Consider the following 21313-nt stretch of genomic DNA (forward strand, 5'->3'; position numbering starts at 1 on the left):
ACTCTTGCAACAAACGATATCTATTCAAAACCTGACAAAAGAAAAAAATTTACCAAACCCTATTTCGATATTTTGGTTATTCATCGACCATAAAAAAAAACAGTTGTTAAAGCGATTTTACTTTTTTGTTTCTTTTTTGAAAATTAAAGCGGTTTTACTTGGTATAATAGAGGCATGTGGTTTTTGATTTTCCAGTTGGAGCAACTTTATTGCTGTATCACTGGAAAATGCAGATAGAAGAAATGACTCCAATGTGTACTCCATAATTAAGACCATATGCAGAAAAGGAGGGATCTACCCCATTCCTCATAATTGCTTACCACTTTCATCAGTTTTCCTATTTTTAAAAATATGGAGTGATTATTAAGCATTTGTCTATACTCTGTCTATCTTTTGGATTCTAATTTGTTTTGGAAAAATGTGCCTTTTCTAATTACCAAGTTATCTATTGATAATTATATAGATATATATGAAAAGAGAAAGCCAAAAAGACAGAGTTAAAAAAAAAAAAAATTAAAAAGTGTAATAATCACACAAACAGGAAATTATAAAATCTCTTAAATTTGAAGGGTGAAAGCAAAAGAAAATAATCATAAACTTGTTTCCGTGTTCCATAAATCTAAATTTATAAAGTTAAAATTCCTAAAACTATACAGTTTGAATATATCAAATCATTTTAATAGTCAAAACTTCCCTAATTACTTATTTTAACAAAACAAATACACTATTATCTATATATCTCTTATGTATTGCGATTTAAGATTTTGGTAATGGGGAAGATGGAGAGTTTTAGAGCATGTATGACCCTTTTAACACATTTTTACTAAAACTATGTAATTAGATGGATATCAATGCTGACAATGTGGTGGGAGAAGAAATAGAGGACCTTACAGACAATACCGATGATGGAAAACTAGTATGGGATGATTCTCAGGTTGAAGCTTTCATCATCTGTATGGAGGAAGAAGTGAAGGCTGGTAATCGGAGTAACACAACTTTTAGTGCAATTGGTTGGAAGAATATACTAAAAGGCATGATGGTCCGTATAGGCAACAATCTTGTACTGAAACAACTTAAGAGTAAATTCAACCACTTGAGAACAGACTACAAAGCGTTTGTGAGTCTGTTAGGAGAAACAGGCGTGGGATTCAATGCTGAGACAGGCATGGTTATAGTTGAAAAAGAAAGATGGAATAGATTGATCAAGGTTAGTTATTAAAATAAATGTCTGTTGATTTTACAAAAAAGTATACTTATCTTAATATTAATAGTAATTTAATAATTTGTAGGTGAATGCCCAATATAGTAAGTATCGAAAGAAGCCATGCAATCATTTTGACAAGCTCACCACCATATTTGGAGGCACACACGCTACAGGTGCACATGTCCATACTTCGTATAGTCCACCCATTATGAACCAAGCCCCCGCACACCATGCAGACATACATACCTCATTTGACCTTAATGATGATTTTGCTGAGTTAAGCGGTCATGAGTTCAGTCCTTCTCCTGAACCTCGTGGTAAGAAACCAAAGAGAGAGAGTTTTGCCTCCACAATGAGCGAGCTTATGCACTATATGAAAGAGAGAGATAAAGAGAAAGCAGATCGAATTGAAAGAGCCATAGTCGCTTCTTCATCATCTAATATGATTACAGTTAATGAAGGAAATGTGGAGGTTGAAGTCAATTCTCCCGACAAGACAAAAAGTGATTTTAAGTTATGTTGTTATATTTTGAATAACTTGGAGGGTGTTAATATGAAACAATATGGTAAGGTCACCCAGATGTTACGTAATGATGAAATTTTGAGGGATTTCTTTGTTAATGACTGTCCTGATGATAAGAGGGTTAGTTGGATCAATGGACTTTAATTTGGTATATTGCTTTTATTATGATTTTGGATGACTGTACTATTAAGTATACTTTAGTTGATGTGTTGCTTTTATTTCTTATTTGGTGTTGTTATGACTTTAATTGATTGTAATATTAAGTACACTCAAATTTATGTTATTTAGTTTGAAGCTCATGACAATATATCTATTTAATGAACTGATTTAACTTTATTTGTTGCCTTGCTTTTATTTATTATTTGGTATTTCGCTTGGGATGATTGTAATTAATCTCGTTTATTAAATTTTGACTTATACAGATGGATATTAGGACAATAATTGATTTGTATGACGAAGGTGATGAGGAGAATGATTGTGTCATCATAATGGCATGCATGTTGGAGTATTATAGGAAACATTACGATAAACAACCTTGTAGGGATTCTCTTTTAACTGGGGAAGCATATATAATGGAGATCTTGCAGGGGCATGAAAATAGATGTTTTGAAAATTTCAGGATGTCCACCCCTGTTTTTTTGAAGTTATGTGGGGAACTTAAGTCATTAGGATTGAAAGACTCTACAGGTGTAAGTGTTTATGAACAAGTTGGCATATTCTTGCTTACTTTAGGTCATAATGAAAGAAATCGTGTGGTCGCAGAAAGATTTCAACACTCCACCTATACAATTTCAAAATACTTCCATACAGTTTTACAAAAAGTCTGTGATTTAGGGAAACAGATTATTGTCGCCCTAGATTTTAGCGAAGAACCTAACCATATAAAGAAGAACAAAAAGTACCACCCTTTTTTTAGGCATTGCGTAGGGGCAATTGATGGAACTCATGTCCATGCGAACTTGCCTGTGGACCAGCAAATACCATTTCGTGGTAGGAAGGGAGATACCACACAAAATGTAATGGTTGTTTGTGATTTTAATATGATGTTCACGTACGTCGTAGCAGGATGGGAGGGGTCTGCTAATGATTCTAAGATATTGAACGAGACCATTAATAATGAGGATTTGCATTTCCCAATGCCTCCAGACGGTAAATGTCATACTTGCTATAATTTTGCAATACTTATTTAAAATATCATGGTAAAAAAATGTGGCTTATAGTTTGTAAAATGGCAGGGAAATATTATTTGGTGGACTCCGGGTATGCCAATCAACCGGGTTTCTTGGCCCCCTACAGGGGCCAACGGTACCACTTCCAAGAGTACCGTAGAGCTTCTCGCCAACCCCAAGGTAGAGAGGAAATATATAATCACAGGCACTCGTCATTACGAAATATAATTGAGCGTTGTTTTGGGTTGCTTAAGATGAGATTCCCCATCTTGAAGCAAATGCCCCCATATAAGTTTGAAGCTCAAGTTGCTATTGTGTTAGCCTGCTGCACACTTCATAACTTTATAAAAAATGAGGCGCATGTAGATCCAATATTTAATGATGCAACTGTGGAGGCGATGATAGATGAAATTTTTGGAGATGATGAAGTTGATGTTCCGCCTAATGCATCGCAGTCTCGCTCGCGACCAATGGATATTCTACGCGATAATATTGCTGACACTATATGGAATGCAAGTCAGCACCATTGAAAAAGGATTTACATGTTTATCATGTTTGGATAACTGTAAGAACTACTTTATACTTGTTCTATTTGTTAGTATTTGGATAACTGTAACAACTACTTTATTTTAACTATTTGTATGGATTTGGATAACTGTAATAAAATATTTATTTTAACATTAATTTACGATTTCGATAAATGTAAAAGTTGTGGTAACTATATGATTATCTTTTTTATTTTATTTTAATTTTCACTTTTAACTTTTTTGGATCAGTTTAATAACTTGTATATGCAGTCATGTATAAGATACAGGGTGACGGGCCACCGTGTGCATGTGGAAGGGGTCGAATGAATCTTTATACGGCTGCAACTTCAAAGAATTATGGACGTTCATTCTATAGATGTCCAGCTTGGGAGGTATACATTTTTTTTTTAATTAATAATTTTTTTTTTAACTACATGTGTGTGTCACAAGTGCACTCTAATAATATACAAGTCTTTGTTCTGATTTAGTCACATGCTCGTGCATTTATATGGGTGGATGACATGCACCAACATCTACAAGTGGGTGGTCATGTGGAGGAAGAGTTAGAGGATGTAGTTGCTGTTATGCAAGCTCAACAAAATCGGCAAAATTATATTATCTATGGTTGTTGTTGTTGTCTTACTATAACTATATTCTTTATGTTATTTCTCATGTTGTTGTTGTTGTTGATTATTGTGGTTGTTGATAAATGATGTAATATATTAGTTTAATTTTATTTTGTACTCACTTTTATTGTGCATGTTGACAAATGATGTAATATTTATGAAACTAATGTCTGTAATATAAACAATTTCATGTAATGTTTAATATATTGAAAGTTTATTTCAGTTCGATATTGAAATAATGCTGTCAAAATAATATGCAACATTAATAAATTTTAAAATTTAGAATATATTTTATTGGTTTTTATAATAAATTAAGAAGAATTTTTAACAATATATATATATATATATATATATATATATATATATATATATATATATATATATGTGTATAAATATATTAAATGTTATATTAATTGTATATTAAAATAATGCAATAATTAATTTTTACTATATATTTAATTTTTAATAATATTTTTTTATTGATTTTGGTTACACTTTAACTTTGCCAAACATGTTTTGTTCTCATAATTGTTAGAACGAAACACATTGCCAAACATGTTCTACCATATTTTTGTTCCAAAATTCTCAAAGCAATTGTAACGCGCCAAACATGTTTTGTTCTCATCTCAAAACACCACACTACAAAACACTTATTCTGTCCTAGGCTAAAGCACTACACCACACCACACTACAAACTCCAAACAGGCCCTTAGAGTAGACCTTGGCAGAAAACCATATCTAATAAGATAATAGCATGGGTAGTAGTCATTCATTCATCCTTTATATGAATATTATATATGTTTGAAAACACACATATAGTTGACGGTCATGCACCAATAACATATTTGCATGGTGTAAGTCATTCAATACATGGAATCCTCTCATGTGAAATGGTGATCATCCCACACCAATAAGGTTCACTCTGCTTGTAAGGTAATCTCCACCCTTTAATAGAAGATCCAGGTTTAAGTCAAACAATCAAGTAAGAAAATAATGAATTTCAACATCGATCACAGAGAGAATACGAGTACCGTTAACTAGCTTACAATCCATTTTGACGCTCCTCATAGTACTTACAATCTAAGACGATGTGTGAGATGATTTCCATCCTCCACTGTGCACTGATTGTCCAATGCACAAGAAAATATCTAGATTCAAGTTATTCAATCCTGCAACATCACAAAGAGTATGAGTATCATTAACTAGCTTACAACCTACTTAATTATAAGAGTATCGTTAACTAGCTTAAAACCTACTTTGACACCCTCTATAGTACTTTTAATCTAAAATAACATGTGAGATGGTCTCTATCCTCCGCTTTGCACTAACTGTCTAATGCATAAGAGAATTCTATATTCAAGTCTTTCAATCCAGCAAGAAAACAATGAATTTCAACATCATAGAGAGAATATGAGTATCGTTAACTAGCTTACAGCCTACTTTGACATCCTTTATATTACTTTCAACCTAAGACGGCATGCGAGATGATCTCTATTTTCTACTGTGCACCGACTATCTAATGCACAAAAGAATATCCATATTCAAGTAATTCAATCCAACAATTTAGGGAAAAAAAATTCAATCCAGCAAGAAAACAATGAACTTCAACAAATCATAGAGAGAATACGAGTACTGTTAGTTAGCTTACAACCTATTACTTTTGACACCTCCTATGGTACTGTCAATTTAAGTTGACTTGTGGAATGATCGATCTCCATCTTCCACAGTGCATTGTCCAATGCATAAGAGAAAATCCGGATTCTAATCATTCCATCAAACAAGAAAATAATGAATTTCAACATCAAAAAGAAAATACGAGTACTATTAGCTACTTTGCAACCTACTTTGACACCCCTATAGTACTTTCAATCTTAAGTCGACCATCCACTGCTAGTAAAAACTAATTAATCTCGATCTTCAACAGCTTGTTCTAATACTTCCTTTCATTAGATGCTAAAATTGTGGATTAATTATTTACAATCACAGCTTTAACCATGCCTAGAATTTCATAATTAACCATTGGATCAACATATATGGACCACGGTTGTCATACATGCATTTCTTCAATTGTCCTTTGTTGCTACTAGTACATAAATTTACTCCACATGTTGGACATTTTAGATGAATATCAGTTAATATATTAAGTTAATTAATTTAATCTCTTAGTGAAATTATGGTTGGTGTGTTGATGACAAGTTCTAAACTATGTGCATACTCCACATGTCATCATATAGTTCTTGAGCCCTAATGTTTACTTAAAACAAGACAGGCTGACTTTCCACATAAACATTAGAGAATATAATTAAACACAGTTTTATAGTAGCCACACCCAAACACACACTTAATTTCACACACACACACATATGTATATATATTATATAAGATATGTAATAGAGATTAGAGGAAAAGAACATTTCTGGGAACATGATTAGGTAGGCTGATTAAAACATAATAATTGTTATCTAGGATATATCGCTACATGCATGTTTTTATCCTGTAAAGATTTGTATCATCTCTATATGTATTATATTAAGCAGACCATTGCAAAAATAATATAAAAAAATTAGAAGAAAGTAGAAACTTGTTTGTTGACTTTAAAGTCATAAGTCAGTCAAACAATTTAAATTTGATGAAGCTGTATAATAATGGAAGATTCAAACATGATATTATTCTTAACTTCTACGAACTAGAGTACAACAATAGCCGTGGCATATGCAAGCGACAAGAAACAAAAACAGGAGAGGACGACAAGGGAAACACTATTAATCTCTACATATATATATATATATATATATATATATATATATTAGTATATGTAACACAAGGCTCTCTGAGTTGTGTACAACTTTGTGTAATATATGCAGTGACTTGATTGTATGTACAAATAATCAGAATGGAAATAAATGTGACCAATTGATAATGATGAGATAATATATATATATATATATATATATACACGCCACGTTATAACAACATTGGTTCACAAATTGAAAAAATATTGTGAGTGTTTACGCGATTGTTTGAATTTTTTTTTTTGGTAAAAAAAAAACATCCATTGCGTTTACATTTTAAAAAGAGTTTTCTTAAATTGGTTCAACTAGGCCAACGTGTTAACATCAGTATTTTTTTAATCAATCTCAACATTTTCTTAATTGATTTAAAGGGAATACTTTAATTTCCTTAACCTATATAAACAAGTCAAATTAATTGAAAGTGAAATGAAACAAAATTTTGCTTAATATAGCCGCCCTTAGCAAGTAAGAAAAACTATTTTATGATCTATCTACTCTTTTGGACGTCTCATTTTCTCCCCCATGCATTAAAATAAGCTGTGACCTTATTTAGACTCTCTTTCAAATGATATATATATATATATATATATATATATATATATATATAGCCGTTATATATAATTATAAAAATAAATAAATAAATAAATAAAAACACCCTTTATGTGCATGTCAATGTGTGTGTATATATATGCATATGAACATGTATAGATTGTCAACATTGGTGACCAAATTAACAAGGGGGTTAGCTTAAGGTGGAGGAGGGTCTGTGGTGCATATCAGAGGTGAGGAAGAAAAGCCACACACACACACAAACACACACATTACATGTTCACCATCACATTTTTTTTTTTTAATATTTTTGTAAATTATGATGGTCTATAGATGAAAGTGAAAAATGATTTAATCAAATATTAATTTAATTTAAATTTCTTTGAAATCCTCTGCAAAATTTGCACAGATGAATATTAATTTCATACAGCATTCTGAGCTAAGGTTTATACGATATTCGAAATCTATCCATGCTTGTACTAATTTTTGTGCTTGTTATTAAAAAACCACATGTCACTAACCTATTTAATCTACTTATTTCTTGAATATAAATGAATTAATAGTCTCCAAGTAAGAGGAATTTCATTTTATGATAATCATAATGTGTAGTACTACTACATTTCTTGATATTAAAATTACATGATTTGTTTAATAACTTTATTCTGTATGTTCCTTTTTCCTGAATGTCATTGAAGAACACTGCTCAAAGCTTTACACAAGGCATTTGATTGCAGCCTTTTGATCCGATTCTCCGTTGTTTGAATTTGGAAATTGCTGTTACTCAGGATGAAGAACGCGATTTTGCCTCCGGTTTCATCACAGCTTTATATCTATGGTCAGATTTATTTAAATCTTTAGAAACTTTCTGGTTAATTTCAATCATTTCTTTTTCATTTTTGATTCTTTTTTTTTAACTTCTTTTCTTTTTTTATAACTTTTTCATTTTTGATTCTTGTTAATTTCAGGGAACAATGAGGCAATTTCTGATCATGTCCCACTGCAGATGGACAGCAAATTGTATGTGTTCTGTTCTGTTTTGAGATTTTTTGGGAACTTAATCAAGTGTTTGGTTGTGGGAAGAGTGTTGATCAAGACTAATGATGAGATGAGAAAGTCCCTTGATCAAGCATTTTCTTTCTGGTCTCTGATTCTTTTTCCTTGGAACCAAACACAGGATTTTTGGGAGAATCAAACTTAATCTGGAAACTACATACAAATTAGAATCTAAAAAAGAAGTGTGTAACATATTCCTAAATTCTAGGAGTAAAATAATATTTTTGGGTGAATGTTTTAGAGTTTGAATGTAATAAACACCTAGCAATATAGGATTTTCTTTTCTTTTCTTTTCCTTTCCTCCAAACAACAAGAAGTTGAAGGCTCTGATGCACTATGATAACCTGTCATGTGATGTTGTATTACTGCATTTACCAATTTTGGCAGTGCCTTCAATTTTTTAGCTTCCCTTTCCATATATGTGTGTGTAAATGTATGTATTGCTCAAGTCATTTTTTGTTCTTTTCAATAAGAACATAGAATTGATGATATATATATACATATATATATATATATAATTAAATTCCAAACCTGAAGCATCAGAGTTAAAAATAAGTTAGGTTTATTCTCTTCAAATTCAAATAATGTTTTGTTTGATTTTCTTTGAACAGAAATGTCTATGTCAACAATTTTTGCATGGATTCAGAAGTGTTATACAACAACAATGAAGGCCAGTTTGGAGTTGGAGGGATTGCTTTTCCTTTTCAATCACCAATTGATTATCAATCAGGTTCCATCAATCTCTCTCTATCTGTCATTAATTTTGTAAAATATTTCTACCCATATTGGCCTAATTTTGTTCACTTTTTCTTCAACTACTCTTGCTGATATATATAAATATATATATATACACACACATACACACACACTTGCATATATTTCAATTTTGATCAGGACCTTCCTCCTCAATGACAATCAAAAGACTAGATTGCCCTTTTCTAGTAGGGGGTTATCCAACTATCACCACATCCACCTATGAGAGTTTTTCTGATCAGCAGCCATTGTCCTTCAGCAAGAAGCTTTCAGTCCCGCAGCTTGAAACTGTATGTAGATTCTCTCTCTCTCTCTCACACACACACACATACATAACTCATAAATTAACTTAAAGTTTATTCGCATATGAGATCATGAGTCCGAATCTTTTACAGTACAACGCGTTTGCTCTATTGCAATGGACGATCTGAATCACTCACACGTGTGACTATGTTATACGTGTGAATAATTCCAACCATCCACTTATTAAATTACGTGTGTTTTACTAGAAGATGATTCGAACACCTTTTTAATATTATTTTCAGCATATTTCTGCATCCAAGTCTTTTTGTTTCACAGCTTGAATCTGTATGTAGATTTTGTCTCTCTCACACACATATAATATAACCCATAAATTAACTTAAAGTTCCGATCCTCTATAATATAACACGTTTGCTCTATTGCAATGAACGACCTGAATTACTCACACGTATGACTATGTTATACGTACGAATAATTCGAACCGTTGACTTATAATAACTTATTACATTACGCCTGCTGTGTTCTAGAAGAGAATTCAATCACATTTTAAATGTAATTTTCAGCTTATTTGTACATCAATTGGTTCCATTAAATGTATTTAGACCACAAAGTCATAGAAATCAGGTAATCACTATGCTTAGAGAAACTGGTGATTGAGACCGCTGTGCCAACTCTCAAGGGAGCGCCAAGTGGCTTGTCCCCATCACTTGGCTTGTTTTTCTCAAATAAACCTCTAAATTTATGGGAAAATATATGTGACAGGTGACCCACATGACCATTTGATGTGCTGGGCATGATATATATATATATATATATATATAAATATGATTCGTTTGTGACCATTATATTAATTATTGATTACAATGATATAAGGGCTGTCTAATCCAGTATTTGTTGCCGGAAATGATAATTATAGTCGCATTACATTAATCAGACATTAATCTTTGAGTCCGTAAAACCCTATCGTGAGAGTCACAAGATCAAGAGTTGCAGTTATGTAATCACGACTACACATAAGAGTTCTCGTTTTAAAGCCCAAGTCTTCTAAAACTTCACAGGATCAAGAGCTACTGTTGTATGTATGGTCATGACTGCACATAACAGAGTTATTTTTTTTAAAGGTCGTGTCATCTAAAACTCGTTAAATTTTCTTTCAGAATACTCCAGCAATACAAAGTTCAAGGAAACGCCCCATTGATGTTAATCGTGATTTCGAACCAGAAATGAGATTCAATAATGGGGTCGGCAATAAGCAACCAGTTTTGATGGAGTGGGCAACAAACAAAAAGAAGACTGCGTGCTCAGAGAAGCAATGGCAAGTCGAGGAAGAAGAACAAAGGGAGATCCAAAGACCAAGATCAGTATGTGTTTTTTCAACTTTACTTTTATTTATTTTCTTTTCTTTTTTCCATCACTTTCCTTGATAAATCAAACATGCTCACCATCCCTCCCAACTCATTTCAATTTCGAGTTTCTTTGATTGAACCCAGTTCTAAAACTAGACGCTCAGTAGAGTTTGGTAGCTAAATAAGCAAATCAGCAGTTTCGATAATGAAATTTCAACTAAATCAATTCGGTATTCTCAAACACAACATTAATTCAAATTTAAAATTCTCCCTTTACTCTGAAGTTCTTTTTTTCATTCTTTCTTCTCGTGATTGCAGGTTCCCATGAGGAGAAGCCAAAAGGTAAGTGACAGGATCACCTCTCTTCAGAAGCTAGTTTCTCCTTATGGCAAGGTCAGCATCTCCACCAAAGTTAGGGTTTATTATAGGAAAAAGCTATTGTCAAAATTATTTTGTTATGGAAATGGAAGTAGTTTAATTGTTTTAGCCAATGAAATTGGGAATTTGAATTTATTGCAGACTGACACAGCTTCAGTACTTCAAGAGGCTTCCATTTCTATCAAGATACTTCAGGATCAAATTCAGGTACACAGCTTCACATCACCTTCCCATACATGTTATTAGTAATAAATTGTCATAAAAATAAAAAATAAAAAGCCCCAAAAAAACTGAAATCAAAGTTCCTCTGCTGTGAAAGTTTACTTCTTGGATTAAAATACAAAGCATCAATAATTCACTAAAGATTGTTCTTCATTTATGGGTTATTAACAGAATTTAATTCAGACGTATATCGGCACAAAGTCTCCGTATTCACAGGTAGAATTCAAGATGCTCATTTGCTTGATTCTGCATATACAACTATGAGGTTTCTTCTTCTCATCATTTTCTATAAACTGGATTTGTTCACAGGAAACAGGAGAGACACAACTTGACCTACGCAGCAGAGGGCTTTGCTTGGTTCCGGTATCATTTACGCAGAAATTGACAAAGGAATGACCCAGTTGATATCAGTCTGCATCAATGAAAACTTTCATACCCACAAACTTACAATATCAAAAATCTTTACTAATTAGCTTGATATCAGAATACTACTCAAATTTCTTCTTCTTTTTTTTTTCTTTTTTTTTTTTTTCTTTTTTTTGTTTCCATCCATTACAGATGCAAAAAATGGGGGAAGAGTTGAAAAATGCAAATTATGAAAGGATATGAGATGACTGACGCCAGTGTCGTGAAGTATTTTCTCAAGTCAAGTTCGCAAATTAAAATCACTATTATAGAAATAACATGCCAAATCATATATATCCAGACAATGAATTATCATGTTAAAATAAAATAAATATGAAATTAAACCAAAATTCTAATATGAGTACTGCTAAGCAAATATGTTGTTCAACCACAAAAACAGTAAACAGAAACAAGAAAGGTTAAAAATCTACTAGAAGTTCCAGTACAACCTCAAATTTTGCCCTCGTGCTACCTCCAATCTTTCATTAGTATCAGCAGTGTTTGGAACAATCGGCGCGCATATCAGGTTCAGATCTCAGCCTGTAAAACCACAAGGCAAGCAAAATAATTGCACCTTTACAGAATAGGTATATATAAGACTATAGGCAGCAAAAATTAACAAATGATCACAACCCAATACACGAACATGCTTTGGTATCTCCTATGACCTATCTCACATTTGAAGTTTCCAAACAAAAGATAAATAAAGACGTGCAGTACAGTAATATATATACATACGTGTGTGTGCAGCTATAGATATAAACCAGTAAAAATTAAACCAAGTACATACGTCTCAAGGAAACTAAGTATAATGCTGTAGCCAAATAGAACCAATGTATTGGTTCATTCAGTTTCTCAAACTAACCTATAAATGGTTATAATTTCTAATGCGAACCCGTTCATCATAATGGATATGTACCTTCAAATGGCAAGTAAGATATGATGGAGCCATTCAATTACAATGAGACATTAGAACCCACCCTACAGTGTAATACTTGCAAGCATCTGCCAAATTCATAAATTTATAAATCACGCTTCTCGTAGAAAGACCATTATGCCACACAGGAATGGGCAAGTTGAAGATATTTTAATCCATTCATTTAGCTCTATCCTTTATATCTTTCTTTTTCCTAATTTCCATCTTCATGACTCAAAACACTAATATGGATCAGATGATTGGACCAAGCTGAGCAAAGTAATGGTTAGCTCAGGTTCGCTTGGTTTGATTCACAGCAATTACTGGCTATAAGATTTCAATTAAGCCCCAACGATGAGCAAAAAAATTGTGAAAATTTTGACACAGAGATAAAGAAAGGTACTTCTCTATGGATTAGAGAGAATTGGGAACCAATTTGAATGAGAAAAAGAAGGAAAAAATGCTAGTACTAGATGAGTACAAGCTCATGCGACTTAAATAACAGAGCAAGTGGAATAATTCGGAAGGAAAATTTTCTTCTACAAATTATCCTCATTTTAAAAGTATACTTTATTTTAAAATTTTAATCATGGATTTACATTTACTGCAATTGAGCCAGCTTGATCATCACTTTAAAAAAAAATTGAAAAAGAAAATTTAGATGAATAATCGATGTTGGAAATAAACCAAGCTATTCCTGAACAGCTCGGACTCAGCTCGTTAAGCAAATGAGCCGAGCTCGAGCACAATTTCTAGGCTCATTTAGTAAACGAACTGATCCTGAACAATATTGGATTTGGTTCGTGTAGGCTCGTATATGTTCGTGATCGTGAACATAACTTGTATAGAGCTCGTGAGCACATTCATAAACATAGGCTTCTATAGGTTGTTTATGAACAAGCCAAAATGATCTTGAACATGAGCTCAATCGAGCACGAATGACTTCTGTTTTCAAATGAGCCGAGCCCCAGCTTTGCTTTTAGAGCTCCTTACAATCCCAAGCCGAGCCCGAACTGAGCCCACGAACGAATGAGCATACCCTGAACAGATTCAAGCTCCTCTGAACAGATTCAAGCTCCTCGGCTCGGTTCATTTGCAGCCCTACTGTTAAGTTTATAGCATCCATTAAGAGAATACTTACTCTTTCACTACAGAATATCAAGTACCAAAAAATGGACAGACTAATTATAATCATCAAACTCTCTGGTTCTGGGATTCCACAAAGACACATGATGCAAAATAAGGCTACTTTTGAGGCCACGCCAATCCATAAAAGAGATCCCAATCGAAGCCGCTTCAAAAAACAAAAAAGAGCAGCACCACCAAAAAAAAAGTGATAATAGTAAAAAGACTAGAAGCACACCCCCCAAAAAATAAAACATAATTATAATGATGATGATGATGATAAATGAAAACAGATGTAGGGATTTCTTATTGCACTCCCCCTCTGGTATTCTTGCATTCGGTACCCTATTTCCGCTCCCCTTCTTTATTTGTCCACTCTACTTTATTTTAGTCTTCTCGTTTTTGGAGCACAAGACACATCGCGGAGAAGATGACTGAACATCTCAAGATCGTGCAGGTTTCCACATAGATCCACACTATTGAAAAACAAATATATGCACATCATACAGGAACCATTGCAGTGAAAAAATGTCTTTTGCCAAGGTTACCTGTTTAAAATGAAAGCAATACTTTAAGTCGCCAAGAGAAAGCCTCTGAATGCAGCAGTTCTTTTCTCATCTTTTGACCGTAATGCTCCAAAGAATGTGCATGCTCATCTATGCTGTCACTGCCCATAGCATCTTCAGCTAGTTTTACTGCTGCTGTTTGACACAATTGAAAGTTTTCTCCAATACGTTGCAACTTCCTTGCAATATCTTCATTGCCGAGCATTACAAGGGAAACCAACAATAATTTAAGCTCATGCTTTGCTCCAGCAGTCAGAGACATCCCTTTCAAATGCTCTACCAAAGCCATCTCCTCGTCCGGGCTATATGATAGATTATTATACCATCAATGAGAACTGATAGGAAACTCGAATAACAGAACAAAGATGACTAAAATTTCAATGACCAATATACCTGCCAGCACGGATTTTCCCTTTATTTCGCTGACGCTTTGTGTTTCTTGCTTTACTAGAGGTACATGAGCTGATTGAAGCAGCAGAACCCTTTCTTGTCCTGGTCATAAAAAATAATAATAAATAGAGGTAATAAAAAATAAGAATAATTCACTTGAGGCATTCTAAATAATAAAAGCAGCAGAGCGCTTTCTTGTCCTGCTCATAATAAAATATTAATAATAATAAATAATTCACTTGAGGCATTCTGAATAATAAGAGAAATAAATGTTCAAATGCATGTAGAACCAACTGGATGGCCAAGTGTGAGTACCAATAAAGAGAAAAACCTTTTTCCTGAGTATTGACATTTCTTTTCTTTTTCCTTTTTTTTTTTTTCCAAATTTCATGGGGGGCCTAAGGAGGATAATATATTAAACTCAATAAGCTACAAAACTCATCTAACTACACATTTTTCTTTCCATGAAGCTCCATTTCTGTCCATTACTACCTATTGTATCACAAGCTATCAAGCCATCTCTTTCATTATTGCCTGAACCCTCAAGTTTTTTACTTTCCCTATTGTCTGGTACAGCACCTTCAAAGTTCAAACTAGATTGAATCATTCCATACCAAATAGTTGAGAAAAGGTTTAGTTGAGATGAATTGAGTTGAAGAAAATCAGCTGTATCCCCAACACCAGTTGCTCTAGTGAAGCATAATATAAGAAATGCAATACACATTTAAAAGACATACCCTGTGGTGTAAGCACTCATTCCGCTGAAACTACTGCTAGTTTCTGAAGCAGTGTCATCATCAAGTTCATTTATCCTCTCATCTGACTGGAGCTTTGCAGCAAGTAATAATCTTCGCTGTCGAACTGCTAGGTAGCGGGCCAAGTACTTGCCTACTTTCTCCAACCCTTCCTCATATTCACCAATCAATGTGCCAGCACATTCAATAGATGCATTCTTCACTTCTGAGATTAAATCATCTCTCCTGTGCAAAAAAGCAATCCTCAGAGCCTCTTCCCAATCTCTTGCACTCACCAATAGATTGATCCCATTATTAACATCTCTGCAGTACTCCAAGGCAATTTTGGCAGCTTCCCCTGGTTTACCAATGGCTTGTAGTTCTTCACAGAGCTCATGTGCCAGTTGCAAAATCTCATCTTTTCCCAGTTTAATGAGACCAGCAACTGTCAGCACCTCTCTCCAATTACCACAGGCACGATAAGCCTTCAAAGCTTTTTCCAAACTAGAACAACATATGTAAGTTGTAGCAGCATCCTCAAAGCATTTTATGTTGCTAAGATGATCTCCCCACGCCTCAAGGACTTGCCTCTTCTTAGCAGGATCTGTGATCAGTTGAAGTCCCAGGGGAAATAGTTCAGGGTTATTCTTCATGAGGTTCATCCAATCTGCATGATAAGCATCTCCAGCCAAAACAATGTGTTTGAGTGCATTCTCATACCTTTGCAGTTTAAGGTCAATATTATATTGCATCAATAATGTTGGCATACGTTCAAGTTCCTGCAGAAACGGAAGAAATTCCTTTGGGTCCCGTTGTGAGTTCAATGCCACAATAGCTGCAAGGTTCAAATCATAAAGACCTAGAGCAGCATCATAAACGGCCTCGGAATCAGATAACCACAAGAGATGCTTCAAAGCTTCCTCAGCAGAAGGGTAAGATTTTCTTCTTGGGTCATCCGATTCTAACAGTTCCATTTCCCGAATAACTTTAATTCTCTCCAAAGCTTCTTCAAGAGCTGGGGGGTCACTTCGAGCTAGTGTGGTCAAAATGCAAAGCTCTCTTGCAGGACTTTCTACTACTTGCTCCTCGAGAGCTTTCTTTATGGCCAGCAGCACAGAACAGACTTTGCTATTAGGATTAGAACTCTTGAAATCTTTGGCTTCAACAACTTTGGCGTCCCTTGGGGAGGTTAAATAAGTATAGTTTTTGTACAGAGTCTCCATGATATTTTCATTCTTTATGGAACAAACAAACTCAGTTATGTAATTCAGATTGTTTACTTCTTTGACAAACTCTGTAGCTGATTGAAGAAAGGCTTGCCAACCACAATGGTCAACAATAACATTGAAATCTATCCTGTGCCGTCTTACCATGAGCAGTGCATCTTTGAAACGCCCTTGAACCAAAGCATTAATAATTGCGGTCAGGACCAACTTCCTTGGATAGATGCATTCTAGATTTCCACGAGTTGTTTGTAGAATAGTAGCTGCTTCGTCTCCATGGAGGACCCCTACAACTTTGGCACCCCTTTCCCATATATCAATGTATTTAATTGTTTCTTCTTCTTTCCTCTTCTTGATAACAGGCATGAAGTTCTGGTATTGATACTGTACTTGTCCATGCAAAATATCACCAATATCAACAACAAAAAGCAAATCCTGTTTAGTTGTAAGAATCAAATGTGTAATCACTACGTCGGCAGAATTTGAGTAAAATATGAAACTGCTGCAGTTGTTGCATAATATCCTTTCGCTAACATGCAGCCTTCTACTGTCATCGAGCCCAAAAAGCAAAGGCTTTGACAGCCCACAGTCTCTAACAGGAACAGCACTCATCCATGGGCAAGAGGATGAGAATCCCATATCATCACATATTTGGAGATCAGGCTCAGGAGGTCCCCCCATGATGCCTAACTTCGACGTATACTCAAAAACTTTTCCACCATCAAACTGAATAAACGCTGAACATCTTTTAGCAGGGTTAGGAACAATACCAATTACCAGCCCTTCTAGAGAGGTCTGATTGGAAATTGTTGCTTGCCAGCCTGAGCTGGTCACTGAACCAAGGATGCGATCCTCAGAACACACTAGGTCAATTTCCTGCAAGTAATATCCAGGGGGCCCATCCTTACTGGATGAGGTTTCCAGAGAGCAGCCACTATGACTCGAACCAGAAATGCTGAGAAGCACATTTGAATCCAACCATATAAGATGTACAAAGGATCCAAGTGTTGTTTCAGAATATGAAGCCTCAACAATGAATTCTTTGCCTTCTAGGTCTTCCCAAGTTTCAAGTGCAGGAAGCTCTACAACACACAAACAGCCATCTGACAAAGATGCAACCAAACGGTTCTTAGAACTCCTGGAACAGAAAGCCATATCCCGAATAGCACTGGGAAATTTTATCTTGAATAAATACATAGGTGGTGGGATTAGGGACAGGGAAAGGGGGGTTACTAGTATTTTGGAGTCATCAATGACTAGTGCAATTGAGTTCTCAGTGACAGCTGAAATCCAGATAAAGTTGTAGATTGTGATCTGGCCACCAAGAGTCCAGCAAATTAATTGCAGTGGCTTTGTTGGATCCCACATGAATCTAACTTCATCCTGCCTCAAGTATTTAATTTCTTGTTTCAAGTACCAATGATTGTTGCTGAAGAACCAGATCTTTAGGGAGTCATATCTTTCACATCTGACCAAAGTTGCAAGAAGATCTGAATTACAGTTCCACCTTAGAAGCTCAATGGTTGCCTCCGTTCCCTCATTGACACTAAATGAGCTTCTTTCCAACCCATTTCTCTCAAAGAAAACTATTGATGGACATATATTTTCAGCCTTTTGGTCATAAACAGCTGCAATTTTTGCTCCACTGGGCATCCATTCCAAAACTGCTCCCATGAGAGCTTTTGGTTCTGAAACAGCATGAAGCGCCCCTGAATCCCTTTCCCAAATTTTAAGCTTCTTGAGCAGGGAAACAGAATCATGCACCCCACTTAAGGTCACAAAGTATTTCCCATCACCTCGCCAAGAAATGGAATACTCAGATGAATAATTGGAAGAAGCTGGTTCACCTGAAACCAAAGTGTCAAGTCAAAGAATCATTCAACCATATCATAGACTAGAGACACATTCCCCATTATAAAATTTATGATAAATGAAAATTTGAAGAAGAATAAAATTTATACTTTCTTATATTGAAATTAGCTTAAAGAAGTGCTGGATATTCAATGTTACTTTACAAAATTATGTCCTCAGAGTTTATTGATCTGGCATAAATTACATAATTACATTCAACATCAATGAAACCAATTTTTTTGAAGGATTAACATCTAAGGTGCTTGGCCTCTATTATATTATCAATCTTGTAATCAAATTACGTTCCACAGGTTATAAGACCTATCAATTAGATTTGTTCCTTTTCCCAAATGAACAGCCAACTGTCATTTCAAATTCATATTAAAAATTATTTTCTGAAATTGAGAAACATTATTGCGTGATCTGATTAGACCAGAGTTCAATGCAGCCATGTCTTATTCTCTGTAGTGTTGGTGTTCCGTTAAATTTTGCTTTACTGTGTTACTGTTTACAATATGAAACCATTTCTTTTTATCAATTGTTTTCAACTTATAGTGAAGAAATCATAGCATACCTTTTTCAGTTAGATTGGGCCCTCTTATTTTCTTTGTTTAGGGTTGGGAAAAATAAATAATAAATTGTTTTGTATTTTCCACTTCATGTAGCATACAAAAAATTGATTAAATAAATATTAAATGAGAGATGTCTTGTAATTGAAAAGAATGGAAAAAGGACCTTTAGCCCAATGGTATAATCTCCATCCTCAAAAAAAAAAAAAAGGGAACGGTAAAGGAGAATTCATTTAGCCGACCCCATTCATATGGGTTTAAGGCAAGGACGATGATGATGTAGCATACAAAAAATTTATGTGGGCCGGAGCACAAATGAAGTGGTTCTCTTTTTTATTTTTTTCCATAAGAAAATAACTAGCCAAAACTGCAAATATAAATAAAAGAGCATTTATAATTAGAAAATATAAAAGCAAAAGAATGTTGGAAAGAAGTCCTTACGTACGTCAACATCTTCAGGAAGATCCTCAAGAGCCATCTCATATAACAAATCCCAATCATGAGTCATTACCAGTATCTGACCAAAACCAGTAATTACACCAAGCAGATCACCATCTGGACTAGGTGAAATGCACTTAACACCACCTTCCACTCTACCAACAGTTTCTGTTGCATTATCATCAACGGTATACAGTAATAGTAATCCACTAGAAGTTCCCACGATCAGCGCTTCTTTCTCCATGAGATAATCCATAGAAGTAATGAAATCTCCAGGTTCTAAATTGACAGACTCGATTGCCACACATGAAGAAGTTTTGGTCCATGCTCTTTCATTCTGGCACATACATAATTAGTGTTAGGAAAACAACCGTGTGTAGTAACATAAGGGAAAAGACAATCTGTATAATAACATAAGAAATAATCGTATTATGAACAGTATCTGTAGTGAAAGAATTCTTAAACTATCTCCATGTTCAGTACATTATATCTGAGTTCTTTATCAAGTACATAAATCTCCGCTTAATCTTGCGACACCGATGCTCCGAATTTATGTAAGAGAATCCTGAATACATTTCCTATGTTTAATGCAAAGGCGCGTATCAACCACATGCCATTCTAGAACACTGTCTGAGACATACTTTGAAACAAACAGATAACTGCATAGACTGCATAGTGGATTACCAGTGTTAACATCACTTCCCTCTAGTCTAATTTGTCTAATTTAGTTAACTGACCTCAACTCTTGACCACTGCCAATGGGAAAACATATATTTGAAGCTAAAAATTGAACTGATAGGACCCACATGGAGAAAGAAGCCCTTGCAAAACCCTTCTGGTAAAACCCAGTTTGAATTGCAACTAAAGAAATCAAATCTAGCAAAATCAGCCATTAAAAAATTTGCATTCTCTATTAGCTGGTACAGTTTATGCCACAGCTACTACTAATTACTCGTCAATTTCACAATTGATTCATCAGAATACTAACATGCGCTCACATATATTATCAAGTAGTACCTCAGAAATCAGAACCAAATAAACCAGTTGTGAGGTTTGATTTGGGTTTCAAATCCGATTTCATAGTCAATCTAATTGATTTATTTAATATTCGAAATATTTATTATAAAATGGAAATGAAAATTTAGGAACTTACATGGGATGATGGAAGGTGAGTGGTATATATACAATTGGTTGAAGAAGCGAAGAACAAGCGGTTTCGCTCGATATCGATTGCTGCGAATCGAAGGACCTCTTCCTTTGAGAGCAACTCGATGTTTGATGAGAACTCCCATGATTGCTTCAGATTCTTCATCTCCAACTGAGCAAAATGCACGAAAATACTCGAAGAATAACTGCCAAATAGAGAGAGAAGATAGGGGGTAGAGAGAGTCGTGCCCTAGCTTTCTCGGAGGGTTTTGAGGGTTTAACAGTAATGAAGTTAACGTAAGTGACTTACCTTGAGTCCACCATATATTTTGTTTTTAAATAGAAGGAATTATAATAAAATGAAAGGAAAGAAAAAGGAAGTGAAACAATGCTTCACCCTTCTTTATCTATCCTTCAAAAAATAAAAAATAAATGAGAAAAATAAATAATAAATAATATATACTACTCCATCCCTCCCAAAATTAAATAAGTGTCTTATCTGAATTTTAAGTTTTTAAGATAAAGTGCAAAAAATCCAATTGAACTA

At 34.4% G+C, this 21313-nt stretch overlaps 2 protein-coding genes across 3 annotated transcripts; one reads left to right on the forward strand and one right to left on the reverse strand.

Moving 5' to 3' along the window:
* Positions 1 to 9060: 9060 nt before the first annotated feature.
* Positions 9061 to 11820, forward strand: LOC132312028 (transcription factor bHLH154-like). Of its 2 annotated transcripts, none has more exons than XM_059810238.1 (6): positions 9061 to 9486; positions 10615 to 10818; positions 11122 to 11196; positions 11323 to 11388; positions 11575 to 11619; positions 11713 to 11820. In XM_059810238.1, the coding sequence occupies exons 1-6, from the start codon at positions 9352 to 9354 to the stop codon at positions 11797 to 11799; spliced, it is 612 nt and encodes a 203-aa protein (XP_059666221.1). In that variant the 5' UTR covers positions 9061 to 9351; the 3' UTR covers positions 11800 to 11820. The 2 variants fall into 2 exon arrangements, with proteins under 2 accessions (XP_059666221.1, XP_059666222.1); XM_059810239.1 differs by lacking the exon at positions 9061 to 9486 and adding an exon at positions 10382 to 10532.
* On the reverse strand, positions 11339 to 21087 carry LOC132312027 (elongator complex protein 1). The gene is made up of 6 exons (XM_059810237.1): positions 20774 to 21087; positions 19624 to 19957; positions 15543 to 18609; positions 14809 to 14907; positions 14398 to 14717; positions 11339 to 12348 (listed from the first exon to the last, which is right to left on the reverse strand). Exons 1-5 carry the CDS (start codon positions 20930 to 20932, stop codon positions 14402 to 14404), a joined length of 3975 nt encoding a protein of 1324 aa, XP_059666220.1. The 5' UTR covers positions 20933 to 21087; the 3' UTR covers positions 11339 to 12348; positions 14398 to 14401.
* Positions 21088 to 21313: the final 226 nt, after the last annotated feature.

This window comes from Cornus florida, unplaced genomic scaffold (genome assembly GCF_030987335.1).
Source record: "Cornus florida cultivar Cherokee Brave unplaced genomic scaffold, ASM3098733v1 CherokeeBrave_3.0.0_Hap2_Chr06, whole genome shotgun sequence".
Taxonomy (NCBI): domain Eukaryota; kingdom Viridiplantae; phylum Streptophyta; class Magnoliopsida; order Cornales; family Cornaceae; genus Cornus; species Cornus florida.

Excerpts from the sequence above, each read along its gene's own strand:
- LOC132312027 (XM_059810237.1), bottom strand. The coding sequence starts at position 20,932 with ATGAAGAATCTGAAGCAATCATGGGAGTTCTCATCAAACATCGAGTTG. Across the intron at positions 18,610-19,623 it reads TCCTGAAGATGTTGACGTAC|GTGAACCAGCTTCTTCCAAT; the intron begins GTAAGGACTTCT and ends CTTTGGTTTCAG. Across the intron at positions 14,718-14,808 it reads GGGAAAATCCGTGCTGGCAG|CCCGGACGAGGAGATGGCTT; the intron begins GTATATTGGTCA and ends TCTATCATATAG.
- LOC132312028 (XM_059810238.1), top strand. The coding sequence starts at position 9,352 with ATGACAATCAAAAGACTAGATTGCCCTTTTCTAGTAGGGGGTTATCCA. Across the intron at positions 10,819-11,121 it reads AGATCCAAAGACCAAGATCA|GTTCCCATGAGGAGAAGCCA; the intron begins GTATGTGTTTTT and ends TCGTGATTGCAG. Across the intron at positions 11,389-11,574 it reads TACTTCAGGATCAAATTCAG|AATTTAATTCAGACGTATAT; the intron begins GTACACAGCTTC and ends GGTTATTAACAG.